Source organism: Equus quagga, chromosome 4, assembly GCF_021613505.1.
Source record: "Equus quagga isolate Etosha38 chromosome 4, UCLA_HA_Equagga_1.0, whole genome shotgun sequence".
NCBI lineage: Eukaryota > Metazoa > Chordata > Mammalia > Perissodactyla > Equidae > Equus > Equus quagga.
The window spans coordinates 41,576,296-41,591,967 of record NC_060270.1 but is presented as its reverse complement, the minus strand read 5'-3'; the positions used below and the strand labels follow the sequence as shown (position 1 = coordinate 41,591,967).

At 37.5% G+C, this 15,672-nt stretch overlaps 1 protein-coding gene across 4 annotated transcripts in view; it reads left to right on the top strand.

Annotated features, from left to right (window-relative positions):
* Window positions 1-15,672, top strand: part of MFN1 (mitofusin 1) — a 32,695-nt gene that overhangs the window by 2,234 nt on the left and 14,789 nt on the right. For all 4 annotated transcript variants that reach the window (XM_046658848.1, XM_046658849.1, XM_046658851.1 and 1 more), the window contains exons 3-9: window positions 2,375-2,510; window positions 3,890-4,052; window positions 7,092-7,216; window positions 8,957-9,065; window positions 10,489-10,596; window positions 13,622-13,775; window positions 13,893-13,960. In XM_046658848.1, the coding sequence (XP_046514804.1) occupies window positions 2,375-2,510; window positions 3,890-4,052; window positions 7,092-7,216; window positions 8,957-9,065; window positions 10,489-10,596; window positions 13,622-13,775; window positions 13,893-13,960 (863 nt within the window). The remainder of the gene's footprint in view (window positions 1-2,374; window positions 2,511-3,889; window positions 4,053-7,091; window positions 7,217-8,956; window positions 9,066-10,488; window positions 10,597-13,621; window positions 13,776-13,892; window positions 13,961-15,672) is intronic.

Below are 15,672 nucleotides of genomic sequence, written 5' to 3'. Positions count from 1 at the left end.
GCTTGATGAGTGGTGTGTAGGTCTGTGCCTGAGATCCAAACCGGCGAACCCCGGCCCACCGAAATGGAGCTTGAGAACTTAACCACTACACTACCAGGCCGGCCACTTTTCTTGTTGAATAAGAAAAAAAACTACTGATATAGAATCCTTTGGAAAGAATTTGAGGTGGCACAGTGACTTTTGAATAATATTTTATTCCAAAAATGTTAATAGGGGCCAGCCCTGATGGTCTAGTGGTTAAAGTTTGGGGCTCTCACCGCTTTGGTGGCCCAGGTTCATTTCCTGGTCGTGGAACCACACTACTCGTTTGTCAGTTGCCGTGCTGTGGTGGCAGCTCACATAGGAGAACTAGAAGGACTTATAGCAACGATATATAACGATGCCCTGGGGGGCTTTGGGAAGGGGGAAAAAATGAAGATTGGGAACAGATGTTAGCTCAGGTCGAATCCTTCCTTGGGGGAGAAAAAGTTGATAGGAAGTGAAAATGCAGTTAAAAGTAATATCTTCTGTGTGTTGAGCCTACTAGAGATTGAGCATTATGCCGGGAGCTGGTGAATGGCAGCTTTAGAATCTGTTTGATTTTACTGGCTCTAGAACTTCAAAAAATGTTGCAGAAAAGAGACAAAGCAAATAAATCAGGAAGAACATAGAAGAGCAAGAATAAAATGACAAACACAGGTGAATGTAGTGATAAAGAAGGTAGTCATACCTTTATTCACCAAATTGCACATATTTTATTAATGCACTGATGAGATATATAAAGCTTACGTTTAGTTGGGTGAGCCCTGAGTAAGCTGTGTTAATGTTTGTGTCTAATTAGGATCATTTAGATACCTAAGTGAATCTCCATATTTTCACCTTCAAAATGAGATGAGAAATATATAAATGTAAAAATGTAGATTCCTGAAATATAGACAAAACTGAAAAAAGGCTTTTCTACTTTTCGAACCCAGGCTTTTCCAGCTACCATATCCTTGGAGGAGGGACGAGGTTAGGGCTGGGCTGGGCAGTTACCCCCACACTTGACGGGAATGGGATACAATCCTCAATTCTCTTTTCATGTTAAATGAGCTGTTTTGCTCCATTCCTGTGGGAAGCAGACAAGAAGTAATAAGGTAGCAAAGTCTTCCCTAGCCTGGAGACCTCCTTGACCCGTAGCTTTAATCCTTAGGGGTACCCATTCAAACCTCACTTTTTTCTTAGCATGTGGATCCCCTTTCTCAGCCCAAGATTTGAAGATCCAGTCTGGATGGAACAATAATAGGTGGATATTAGATTCTAGTTTCTCTGTTCAGAAAAGCATATTCGTCTTAGATGGGTATTTTGTATTTTTGAGACCCAGATGAATAATAGATACCCTTTTGACTGGGTCCCTGTAACTTTTAGTAATTTTGAAATTCTTTTGTGCAGGATTCTTAGGACCCATTGCAACAAAGCGTTTACCTTTCATCAAATATTCAGATACTATGGGCATTTTTACTTTTCTTTTTTTTTTTTAAAGATTTTATTTTTTTCCTTTTTCTCCCCAAAGCCCCCTAGTACATAGTTGTATATTCTTTGTTGTGGGTCCTTCCAGTTGTGGCATGTGCAACGCTGCCTCAGCGTGGTTTGATGAGCAGTGCCATGTTCGCACCCAGGATTTGAACCAACGAAACACTGGGCCGCCTGCAGCGGAGAGCGCGAACCTAACCACTTGGCCACCGGGCCAGCCCCATTTTTACTTTTCAAATGGCATGTTAATATAAAAGAAAGCCAAAGTATATGTATATCTTGGGTAGTCCATTGTATAATTAACTTAATACAGTGGATTGGTTCCAGGACCCGCTGTGAATACAAAAATTCACGGTGCTCAAGATCCTTATATAAAATGGTGTAGTGTTTGTGTGTATAACCCATGCACATCCTCCTGTCTGCCTTAGATCCTCTCTAGATCACTTATAATATCTAACACAATGTATATGCCATGTAAAGAGTTACTATACTGTACTGTTTAGGGATTAATGACAAAAAAAAGTCTGTGCGTGTACAGTACAGATGCAGCCACTGTAGGACTTTTGATCTGCAGTTGGTTGAATCTCGGATACTGAGGGCTATTTTTTTTTTTTTTAATATTTTATTTTTCCTATTTCTCCCCAAAGCCCCCTGGTACGTAGTTGTATATTTTTAGTTGTGGGTCCTTCTAGTTGTGGCATATGGGATGCCACCTCAACACGGCCTGACAAGCGGTGCCATGTCCACATCCAGGATCCGAACCGGCGAAACCCTGGGCCGCTGAAGGGGAGTACGCGAACTTAACCACTCGGCCTCAGGGCCGGCCCCTGAGGGCTAACTATTCATTTATATCACTTCTTCTAATACCATTTCAATTTTGCAGGAACATTCAAGAATCCAGAACTTGATCGAATAGCTACTGAGGATGATCTGATAGAAATACAGGGGTATAAAAACAAGCTTTCTGTCATTGGTGAGGTGCTGTCTCGGAGACACATGAAAGTGGCATTTTTCGGCAGGTAATCTAATCCTTTATTATTCTCAAGGGTAGTTTACAGAAATCAGTTTTTCTTGGTCATATCCTCAGCTTTGTTTCTGATGTTTCAGCAAGTGATATTCCTCCCACTTTTCTGACAACAGTTTCTGCCTGTGTTAAATGTTAAAGCTATTAATTAGCATGCATATGAACTTGTTCATTTTAGTTCCTGGTATAAAATGAAGCTTTATGAAGGTCAATCATATTTTTAAAAGATGCTCTTCTCTAAGAATTGGCTTCTTAGCCAGTAGTAAGAATAGAAGTACAGATAAATGATATGTATAACTTGTGACTTTTTAAAATTTCTGTTCATTATCGGATGTGTCTTCCAAAAGGATTCTTAGCCACATGGTTCCCAGAAGGAGAGTGGGAAGTGCTGTTTGTTAACTTGCCCGTCTGGAGTGATAGTGGTCTCTGCCACAGCTTAAACATTCCTTTAAGGATCATTTGTTAGCTACCTATGTACCATGCTCTCTGTGAGGCACTGGGGAGTCAAAGACGTGACTAGGCTCATACTTGGTTGCTCAAATATCATGTGCTCTGTATCAACAGAGGCATTTGTTTACTCACTAAACTAACCTCATGGACCTTCTAAGCTATTTCCCATCTTAGAGCTTTAGCACTTGCAATTTCCTCTCCCTAGAATTCTATCCCTTGTTCTGTGTCTGGCTCCTTCTCACTCTTCAGATCCATGCTAAATGGTACTACCTCAGAAACCTTCTCTGGCCACTCTATCTAGAATGTTCCTTTTCTGTTCTCTGTTAAAGCACCCTGTTTGCGTCCTTTGGAACTTTCCCACGAAACTCTGTTGTTTTGTTTGTTTCTATTGCCTGCTTCTCCCACTTGACCATGTTCTCAGGGCCTTACACAGAGTCTAGTACGAGGTAGGTCCATAAAAGAGACCCTACCTCAGATTAGGGTGGAGTAGGAGTGGGAGGGAGGAGGGCTCCTGGAGAGGCGATGACTCAATTGTCCTACTTGAGAAGGAGAAATAACTATTAGCTTTGGATGTGAAAAAGGTCCAGCCTGGATTTAAGGAGACGGACATCTCAACCCATCTTGGGATGGGAAGAGTGTCACAGAATTTGGAGCTATGATTTCAAATTGCCACAAGAAGCAAGAAAGATAGAAAAGGCAAGGATAGCTTTATAGGAAAGATGAGATTTGTTTTCCTCTATTTTTCTGAAATGTATGTTGCTAATATTTGTGTGAGTCATGTTGTCGATTTTTTCATTAAAAGTGGAATCTGATGAAATTTTAACAAAATTTGAATTCTAAAAAAGTTGGTCCTAGACCCAGTGAAAGAAGAAAGTTTTTACTGTTATGTTTTGTTTTTCATGATTTTGTATATTCATTCTTCAGGACAAGCAGTGGGAAGAGCTCTGTTATCAATGCAATGTTGTGGGATAAAGTCCTCCCTAGTGGGATTGGCCACACAACCAATTGCTTCCTGAGTGTTGAAGGAACTGATGGAGATAGAGCCTATCTTATGACAGAAGGATCAGAAGAAAAAAAGAGCGTGAAGGTATGATATTTGCCCTTTAGCTGCATAATGTACCTGAAGTAATGTTCTTAACTTGTTCTTTCTTTTGTTTTTGTTTTTTGAGGAAGATTAGCCCTGAGCTAACTACTCCCAATCCTCCTCTTTTTGCTGAGGAAGACTGGCCCTGAGCTAACATCCATGCCCATCTTCCTCTACTTTATATGAGGGATGCCTGCCACAGCATGACTTTTGCCAAGCGGTACCATGTCTGCACCTGGGATCCGAACCGGTGAACCCCGGGCCTCGGAGAAGCAGAATTTGCGAACTTAACCACTGTAGCACCTGGCTGGCCCCTTAACTTGTTCTTTTGAAAAATTTTTTCATAAGATGTCTGCATCGCTGGAGATGGAAGAACCATTAATATTTCTATTCATAGCTTTCAGTGCCATCACTAATATTTTGAATTCTCTAAAATTCTTTTGCTTCAGAGCTAAATTACTAGAAGAATAAAACCTGTCCTTAACTTAAAACAGAAGTAAATTAGAGTTAAAAGTATTAATTTTTTTAAACAAGGTTCCCAGGAGAAAGAACATTATTGAACTGTGTTGTTGCTGTTTAATCTCAAATCTTGTCTTTTTTGTTTTAAAGATTGGCAGTTGAGCTAACAACTGTTGCCAATCTTTTTTTTTTATTTTCTTTGCTTTTTCTCCCCAAATCTCCCCAGTCCATAGTTATATATTTTAGCTGTGGGTCCTTCTAGTTGTGGCATGTGGGATGCCACCTCAGCGTGGCCTGACAAGCAGTGCCGTGTCCGCACCCAGGGTCCAAACCAATGAAACCCTGGGCCGTCGAAGCTGAGCACATGAACTTAACCACTTGGCCACGGGGCTGGCCCCTCAGATCTTGTCTTTTTAAAGAAAACTTTGTTTAAAATATTGGGCTCTGGAAACTATTTTAAACTATTTGGTTTAGTTTGTGCAGTCTGCTTCGGCAGCTCAGGGTTTGCCAGTTCGGATCCCGGGTGCGGACCTGACACCAGTTGTCAAGCCATGCTGTGGTGGCATCCCACATAAAGTAGAGGACGACTGGCACATGTTAGCTCAGGGCCAGTCTTCCTCACAAAAAAAGAAAACTTTGTTTAAAAAGGTGGGCCCTGGAATCAGTTTTTGACACCTCTGTGCCTTTAGTAAGTATATTCATGAATAAATGTTATAACTTTATCAGATAGGGGCCAATGGCAGTTCTCTACTTTTCATAAATTTCTTAAGGAATTCTGTGCCCTAGGTTACTTCAGCCAAAAAGAAAGAAAGAAAGAAAGAAATTAGGATGCAAGATGTTGACTCTGAAGTGCAAGCACTTGGTACAGGCACTGTTTCTCACTATGGTCGCTTTCTCTTAAGTCTTAAGAGCTCTCTCACAAATGCAAAAGTTCAGTGTTTGAAGATCCATGCCATTTTCGTTTTTGCTAAACTAGGTGAATTCATGGGTCTAACTCTTGTTCTGTGAGTTTGCTGTTTGATCCAGATCAGGTAACTCTATTTAATACCCTTCAGATTAGTTATGAGGAATAAATGAGATGATATTTATGAAAATATTTTTTATACTTGTAACCCATACAAAGGAATCACTTGCTTTATAATCAAGACTTTTTATCAAATCAGAATTCAAACTGCCTGTGGCTTTAGATCCTCAAAGTCAAGTGTGTGTGATATTTTTAATCATCTCATTTTTCCTGACCTGTGCTCTCAACTTGCAATCCTCTTCCTTCATGCTCTTTTACTCCTCTCTCCAAAATTTAAATTTGTTTTCTTCAAGTAATGACCTGCTTTAAGGTGTAAATAAATTGAGTCTCGTGCTGTAATGGTTTACTTGTAAAAGAAAGGCGACAATAATAACTAACACTTGATGGCACGCTTGCTGTGTACCACGCACGATTCTAAATCCTTGGAGTAGCTCGAACCTCATCACAACTCTGTCAGATAGGTGCTCTTTTTATCTTAATTTTATAGGTGAGGCATCAGGATTTTAGTACAAGTTTAAAATTCTATCAAAAAGTTTATGAAAGCAAGCAAAAACACCCTACCTAACATTGTCACTATGGAGATTCACTTCAACCCTGATCAGTGCTACTGTGCCCATTTGAAAATAGATGTTTCCCTTTAAGATTTGATACAAATCACAAATGAACCATAGAGGAATGTGTACCAATGTGCTTTCCTTGGTTATTAGTTTTGTCTTAAAGCCCTTTGTATTTATTGTATAGTTAATTTAACACACGCGAAAGGTATTAAATTAATACATTAATAAATATATATGGAAGTCATCTTGAGAAACAGAAATACTTCAGTGAATTTAAATGGAAAGAGAAGACATAGTCGTTGATTTCAAGCAGGCTTATGGGAATAAATAACTACCACTGAGAAAAATCCTTTATTAAAAGAGAATGTATTGAGCTTCTCTTGTATCACCTTGGTCTTATTCCTAAGGTGTTTTAAAATCTATTTTAGTAATGACATAGCTTCTGTTTTCCCCTCTTATTACTAAGCAATACACATTTGTTTTAGACAATTCCGAAAAGACAAATAGGCAAAATGAAAAGAAACTCCAAAATTCGCACCCTTCCCCAAACCAGTGGAAATCCTTTGGTATAGAGTTAAATTTGTCTTTCTCTGTATTTTTTAAACAAAATGGTTTTATATCATGTGTGCTATTTTCTGATTTTCTTTTTTTCTCTTAATATGTTTTAAATTTCTTTTCATACAAACCATATCAATTTCAGGGGTTGTGTAGGATTCCATTGCCAGAGTTCTGTTTGTTGAGCATTTAGAATGTTTCTGGCCTTGATTGTCTTTGCAGAATGGTATGAGTAAACTGTTTTAAGGATACCAATTTTTTTTTCTATTTGGTAATTTTTGTAAAACTCAGTTTCTCAAGATTGCTCAGATGGTTTTATTTCAAATTATTTAATGTTCTGCTTTTTGCACATTTTGCAAAAATAAATGTACCAAATCATAGTAGTTTTAATTTTTATTGAATTTTGTTATAAGTAGAGTTTTGTTTTTTCTTTCCCTCCCACTATAGACAGTTAATCAGCTGGCCCATGCCCTTCATATGGACAAAGACTTGAAAGCTGGCTGTCTTGTACATGTGTTTTGGCCAAAGGCAAAATGTGCCCTCTTGAGAGATGACCTGGTTTTAGTGGACAGGTAAAATTACCTATGAATTGTCATTTTCTCCTTGTAAATGTTTCATAGAATAATACTGCTTGCTTTAGCATGTAGTACATAGAAATTTAAAATGTACAGTCGCTGCTTTGTTCCCGGTTGCTAGATGGTTAAGGAACACATAAGGTATGGGCTTCTGTTTTTCAATGATTACATAAAAGTGCCAATTTATCAGTCTAGTTCTGTTACAAGAAATTTCAAGGATGGCTACTTTGATTCTTTCCTAAGACCGATGTTGTAGTTTGGGTAAGTGGCTGGGCCTCTAATTGTAGGTATCTAGATAACTCTAAGTAGATATTTTTTTAACTAGTAATGTGTTTCAAGTACAGTAGCCCCTGTTATCCAGGGGGATATGTTCAAGACCCCCAGTGGATGCATGAAACTGTGGATAGTACCAAACCCCATATATTTTGTGTTTTTTCCTATACATACCTGTGATAAAGTTTAATTTATAAATTAGGCACAGTAAGAGATTATGAACAATAACTAATAATTAAAATAACAATATACTATAATAAAGGTTACCATAGATCTCAGCAACCTCAGCGTGCGATGTTTTTTCTTTCCTTATTAAGTCAAGAGCTTTCACCTTTTCACTTAAGGGAATCACTTTATGGCTTGTCTTTGGCATATCCATATTGCCAGCATCACTACTCTTGTGCTTTGGAGCCATTGTTAAATAAAATAGGGGTGACTTGAACACAAGCACTGCGATACCTTGACAGTTGATCTGATAACCAAGACGGCTACTAAGTGACCTAACAAGTGGGTAGCATATACACTGTGGATACACTGGACAAAGGGATGATTCATGTCCAGGGCAGGACAGAGCAGGACAGAGCGTGAGATTTCATCACATTACTCAGAACAGCACACAATTTAAAATTTATCAGTTGTTTATTTCTGAAATTTTTCGTTTATTATTTTTGGACTGCACTTGACCGTGGGTAACCAAAACCTGCAACCTCAGATAAGGGGGGACTACTGTACTCAGCAGAAGTAGTTCAAATGAGAGAAAAGATGCTTGTGAAATAGAAATAATTTGGTTTAAATATAATATTGCCTAATTAATTTTGTGTTATTTCATAGACAGACTATCCATGACCCTAACCTGTCATCTTGCCAACTTGTCGCAGGATACATAAAGCCAGTATATGGACAGTTGCACTATAATTTTTATAGTATAGATTGTATATTAAATTTATGTCTAGCAGAGGATGTTTTACTTTTTTTTATTTATGCTTATAAGCACTTAAACTTCCTTGAGCTGTTCTGGAGATAGCTACTTGCACTGTCGTTTTTCATTATGTATTAGCCAATTTTTTTTTTCAGTATTTATTTTTCAGCCTTCCAAAGCATAGAGACTTAAAAGATTAAAATGTTGATCATGTTACTTGCTTTGTCGAAAATCACAAGGTTGTCTTTCGTAAATAAACTTTTTTTTTAGCATTTAAGTTGTCAATTGGATAGACTTTGGGACTTCCTTGTCAGCAAAATAAACATATAGAAGTATCTAAAGCACAGATTCTTAACTTGCCACAACTTCTCTCTTATAGGTGAGAAAGTAATTTAAATCTCCTAGGCTTCATACTGATGACTGGTAGAAATCCTGTCCTTTAGGCTTTACGTAACTCATAAAAGTTTAAAATGTTATCTTTCTATGTTCCAAATTTTCTTTTCAAAAAATATTATATAATACAATTCTTCTTTTATTCCTATTAGTCCGGGTACAGATGTCACTACAGAGCTGGATAGCTGGATTGATAAGTTTTGCTTAGATGCTGATGTCTTCGTTTTGGTTGCAAACTCTGAATCAACACTAATGAACACGGTAGGATTTAATCATACTATTATGTTTGAGTGGTAGGAAATGAGATGGTATCTGTTTTAATTCTGAAAAGTGATGGAAGTCCAAATTATGGATTGGGAAGACCCTCTAATATCAAGGGTGAACAAAGGAGTTGTGTTTGCATGGGACCAGAAGGGCTGAGTGTTGCCAGCGTTTCAGTAGCAGTCTAGCATTTGATGGCTCTAGCTTCTAGAGGATCTTTGAGTTGAAGGTGTGATATGTGTGTGTTGTTGACATTCACTGTGGTTATTTCCCAGTTTCGGAAGGAATGGGCTGTTAGGACATTGGCTTAAGCCTCTTGAATAAAATGTAACACCCTCACCCCACCCCCCATCTGGCAGGCAAGGCTTTTCATATTTTGAATTTTGTCAACTTTTTCCTTTTCCAGTTTACCTGTGTACACTCAAAGCTGCTGTCAGACTTACATTGCTTATGTGAATGTCTAGAGCCATACTCATCCCAAATAAACTTTCCAGAGTTTAGATAGCTGATATCCAAAACTAGAGTCTAATTTTTAAAAATTGTCATCAAAAGTATGCAAATGGCCAAAGGTCATCATAACCTAGGTGTTACCAGCAAGACCTCTGTTTTGTTACTGTATCACTGTGCCACTGTGTTATTAGTTTGTGTGGCCCGATCTCTGTCACATAGACGAGCCTGATTTGACAGTGCTGACAGTTGTTTATAACCTGATGATATAAAAAATTAATAAATGTTTAAAATCTGTGTTGGAGTAACTGCATTATTTGAACGTTGGATAAGCAAACTTTGATACACATTCTGACTTTGGTGCCTCTGTTTATGCTTTTCTTTGCCCCCAATTCTTCCCCCTCCCATCTTTTGTTTTCTGAAAAAGCCCTGTTATCAATACTTTCAAGCTCATCTTTATCACCACTTTCTTCAATATGGAGTTTTTCCTAATTTCAACTAGATAGTCTCCTTCCTTTGAATAGTCATAGCTTTTATTTATAGAGTTTATGGCACATACCTTTCTCTCTTGTTTATTATGATGTGTTGTGCACGTGTCTTACATTGTTGTTAATTTAGTTAGTCTAAATAGTAAAAAAGAATTGAGGTTGATTTTTGAAAATATCGACCATCGTGTACAGCAGTACCTTTTATGTCCTGCATATAGTAGAGAGAGATGAATATTTGTTAAATTGATTTGCAAAAAAGATTCATGGCAGGAGCAGGCAAATCTTCACTTTTGCCGTCTTATATTTTAATTTTCCTATCTTTGCAAAGTTTAATGCTCAGAGTGCTTTGGTCTCCTTTATCAATGAGTGTGAATCTCTGTTGTCTAAATGGTTCAAACTTTTAGATGAAAATAAAGCTTTAATTATATATGTAAATATAAGAGAGCTTTTAAAAGTGAACATACTATTGGGTATTTGATATTTTTCAGGAAAAACAGTTTTTTCACAAGGTAAATGAGCGACTTTCCAAGCCTAATATTTTCATTCTGAATAACCGTTGGGATGCCTCTGCCTCGGAGCCAGAATACATGGAAGATGTAAGTTATTTTTTTCCCTTAAGGTTTGAAATACAGTCATGTAGATAGTTATCAGAGAAAACAACATACCTTATAGAACATCGGAAGCAGTATTCTCTTACTTCATAAAAGAATATAATTCTAGAAAACCTGAAGTGGCTATGTGATAGAGACCAGAATGTTAAGCTACTTTGAAGGCACGTGTGTTTTAAAAGTGCTATGTAATCATTTTACATCTTGAAACTTCATTTCTGTTTGTTTTGTTTTAATTTTTTATTGAAGTATAACATAACAAAAGTATACCAATCGTAAGTGTCCAGCTCAGTGAATTTTACAAACTTAACAGACTTGTGTCAGGATCCAGATGAAGAAGCAGAATATTCCTAGGACCCTAGAATCCACTCCTTCAAGCCTCTATCCTCTCTCCCAGGGGTAACCACTTATTATGACTTCTAACACACTGGATTAATTTTTACTGTTCACCTTTATGTAGCAGACTCACGTAGTATTTACTTTTGTAAAGTCGGGTTTTTTGCTCAGTGTTACATTTGTGATATGCATCCATAGTGTTGTGCACAGTTGAAGTGCATTCTCATTGCTGTATAGTTCATCCTGTGAATAACTGCAAGTGATTTATTCATTCTGCTAGTCATGAGCATTTGGGTAAATTTCCTGTGTTTAGCTATTGTGAATAATGCTGCTCTCATAGTCTTATGTATGTCTTTTTGGTGCATGTATGTATGTATTTCTGTTGAGTGTATACCAGTGGTTCTCAGTGTGAGGAATTGGCTGATTTTGACCCCCAAGGAATATTTGGCCATATCTGAAGACATTTTTGGTTGTCACAAGAAGGGGAGTGTGCTATTGGCCTCTGGTGGGTAGAGGCTAGGGATGCTGTTGAACATCCTATAGCACAGAACAGCCCCCTCAACCAAAGATTTATCTGACTCCGAATGTCAGTAATGCGGAGATGAGTGATCCATGGGTGTATATTTAGGAGTAGAGTTGCTGGACTGCAGGTTAAGAATATGCTGTTTTAGTAAACACAGCCCAAGAGTTTTGTTTTTGTTTTTTTGTGAGTTTTTTTTTTTTTGAGGAAGATTAGCCCTGAGCTAACATCTGCTGCCAGTCCTCTTTTTGCTGAGGAAGACTGGCCCTGAGCTAACATCCATGCTCATCTTCCTCTGCTTTATATGTGGGACACCTGCCACAGCATAGCTTGACAAGCGGTGTGTAGGTCTGCACCCAGAATCCGAACTGGCGAACCCCAGGCTGCCAAAGCAGAATGTGTGAGCTTAACTGCTGCACCACTGGGCCAACCCCCAAGAATTTTCTAAAGTGCTTATAAACCAGTTTATACTCCCACCAGCAGATTGAGACTTCCAGGTGATTTATACACTCGCCAACACTTGGTATTTGTTTTTCTTTTTCTTTTCATTTTAGTTATGCTGGTGATTTTAGAAACTTCTTGTTAAAAAGAATAGAGTATTTGGCATTTGGTCTCTAAATAATGTTTATTTAATTTGCTTGATACTGCTTTTTCTGATTTTAATAGCAGTATATGTTTATTGTAAAAAATTTAGAAAACATATAAAATTAAAATGTATACTATCCCATCACTGTTCCCATGTTATATTATTTGCTTTCGTTCTTCCCCTCACCCCAAAACTGGAATTTTGCTTAATATGAAGCTATATATCCTACTATTATTAACTCTTCTTTTATAATCATACTTTCTTTTTTTTTTTAAAGATTGGCACCTGAGCTAACAATTGTTGCCCATCTTCCTTTTTTTTTTTTTTTCTGCTTCTTCTCCCCAAATCCCCGCAGTATATAGTTGCCTATCTTTTTAGTTGTGGGTCCTTCTGGTTGTGGCATGTGAGACACCGCCTCAACATAGCCTGACAAGCAGTGCCATGTCCGCGCCCAGGATCCGAACTGGTGAAACCCCAGGCCACTGCAGCGAAGCACGCAAACTTATCCACTCCCCCACGGGGCAGCCCCTATAATCATGCTCTTTCAAATTGGAATCTCATTTAATCATCAGAGAATTAGGAAATATCACCCACAGATTGTTCTTCCCTTTTCTTATTTAGCTTAATTTTATTAAGTCTTTAGATCTCTTATCATAGCCATAATGCTAAAGGCTAGTAGTAAATCCTAACTAACTTCTAACGCTTAGTCCTAATTTTAATACCCAAACGCTAATCTTAAACTTGACACTGCAGCTCTAATCCCTAGCTAGTGCATTCTCCCCAACTTTAATTCTCAATGTTTTTGAGGAAGAAAAATATGCTATTTATGTTCTGATTTCAAAATAAAAATAGCTTAATTGTAGCAAATTTATTGTAGCACTTATTTTCTGATTTCAAAGTCATTCATAGTTTCATTGTAGAAAATTTGGAAAATAAAGCATAAGGAAGAAACAAAAATGCTACCCATTTTTGTGGGTATGCCTGCCGTCTATTTTAAAGATTTTATTTTTTCCTTTTTCTCCCCAAAGCCCCCTGGTACATAGTTGTGTATTCTTCATTGTGTGTCCATCTAGTTGTGGCATGTGGGACGCTGCCTGAGCGTGGTTTGATGAGCAGTGTCATGTCCGCGCCCAGGATTCGAACCAACGAAACACTGGGCCGCCTGCAGCGGAGTGTGCGAACTTAACCGCTCGGCCATGGGGCCAGCCCCCTGCCATCTATTAATTTACGCAAATATATGTACACACACATGATTTTTTGTAGTGTAATCATGTACTTCCTTAATACAGAATTAGAAACCTTTCCCCATGCTAAGAAGTAATATTTGTCTACAGTATGTTTTATAATGGAATGGTCCATCACAATTTTAAATTAAATGTTCAAAGGAAGAATCATTAAGAGATTTCCTGTCAACAAATAACAAACTTCATTTATTAGAATTTTTGGATTTGCTAAGTATATGGGAACTATTACTATAATATCACTATAAGTGGAGTTTAGGCCTGTAACTGTCAGTTATAATTATATTTGTTTAATTATTAGAATTCTTTTAATACCCTATTTTTCTCTAGGTACGCAGACAGCACATGGAAAGATGCCTACATTTCTTAGTGGAGGAGCTCAAAGTTGTGGATCCTTTAGAAGCACAGAATCGTATCTTCTTTGTTTCTGCAAAGGAAGTTCTTAGTGCTAGAAAGCAGAGAGCACAGGGGATGCCAGAAGGTGGTATGTATTCATTATAGATTTCATTTGAAATACAAGTATAGGTTACAAAAATAGCATGGTAGAAATCTTATCTTGCTATATATACTGTGTTTTAAAATCTTCACCTAAATATTACAGGTGGGGCACTTGCTGAAGGATTTCAGGCAAGATTACAGGAATTTCAGAATTTTGAACAAATCTTTGAGGTAGGAATAATGTGAATGTATTGGCTAATAGAAAATCGTAACGTTGGTTGGAGAGTGATCATAGTCTTTTATTTTCACTGTTTATCTTTGTCAATAACCTTTGCTATTATTTAGCATAGTTACTGACACAGGTGAAACAAAGAAAGTTTGAAGAAAGGAATGAAGTTCCTGCAGAATGGATGATCTGTAAGAATTGAGAATTAAAGATTATAATTTTTTCCTTACTCTTTTTCCTTATATATTTGTATGTAAATGAGAAACTGTTTTCTGATATTACTTGTGCAATGAGTGAAATTCTCTGTATTCAATAATTTGGGGCAAGATTAAACCAATATAATTGCCATTGGAATGAATTATATAGCAAAGTGAAGATCATCTTTTTTTCTTTTGTACCATACTGTTTATAGAGAGATTTAGAGCATACTTAATGCCATTTGACAGAAGTTTATTACGTTTCTAAACTCTTGTCACATATTAATTCTCCACATTGTATGCCAAAAGTCCTTAACAAACTAATGAATACAAAAATAATTAAGATACAGGTCCTGTACTTGGTAAACTGGCAGGAACTACTGAGGCACGTGAGTAGCTAGTGTGTGTGCAGCCTTGGGGAGAGCAGATACTTTCTTAGGTTTCGATGTAGTTCTTTTATTCAGAGACATTAAAATTCATCCTACATTTGACTGAAAAGTTCTTGAGATGTTAATCTTCTAAATGCTTATGTAACCCTATTTAATCCTAGCTCTGCTTAGATTGGTATCCACTGCTCACCCACGAATCAACACAAAGATTTCAGAACTGAAAAAACTTGCGTTTGTAATTATTTTTCCTTATAAGTAATAACTGCCTTAATAGTAAGGACATGAGCATTAAATGTACTTGGCAGAATTTTTTAAATTAAACATTTACTCACTATCCTCTATCTTTAATTTGGTACAAGGGAGAGAAACTATTAGGTCGATGAAGACAAAGTGTTTAAGAAAGAGAACCCCAATACCAGCTGTCTTGGTAAGATCTCTGTTTAGAGCCCCCTGGGATGTCAGCAGATGCCTTCTCAAGCTAAGCCACAGGATACATGAAGTCCCAGTTACTCAAAGACCATTGTTTGTTTTCTTTCCCTTTTGCTTTCATGAGAGATTTAGTGCTCTTCTCACTCACTCTTACCAGTATTTCATTCATGGAGAAACTACTGGGGAGAGGATCTATTGTTCTGTTTCCCTTGTCTGTCTTTCTTTATTGACCTTTTCTTTCTTTTTAGTATGTGTGTATGTGTGTGGATATTTGTCATTGATTTCCCCTACCAAATCACATACTGATCTGTTACACATTTATGCCTCTTTCATATTGAGTACTGGTACAGATTTTGCTTTCCCAGAGTATCTCCTTGAAGAGGTAGGAATGAGAAGAATACAAGATGTCCTGTGGTGCATGGTTCCCACACCTGGCTGATCTTGAGAATCACATGAGGCGCTTTGGAGAACTGCAGACTCCTGATCTAGCCCAGAGCCTGATCCAGTGGGGCTGGGGTGGATCTAGGAATCCGTATATATTCAAAACTCCCCTGTAGTGATTGATTGCACTAATCAGGCAGACTTAGGAACTATTCTTTTGAATGTTTTTTCAGAAGAAAGTTGGCAGTTCACTTTTTTATTGCAAAAGTTCGTTTGGGAATCTGAAAAATATGTTTGGAAAAAAGCTGTTTACGAGTAACA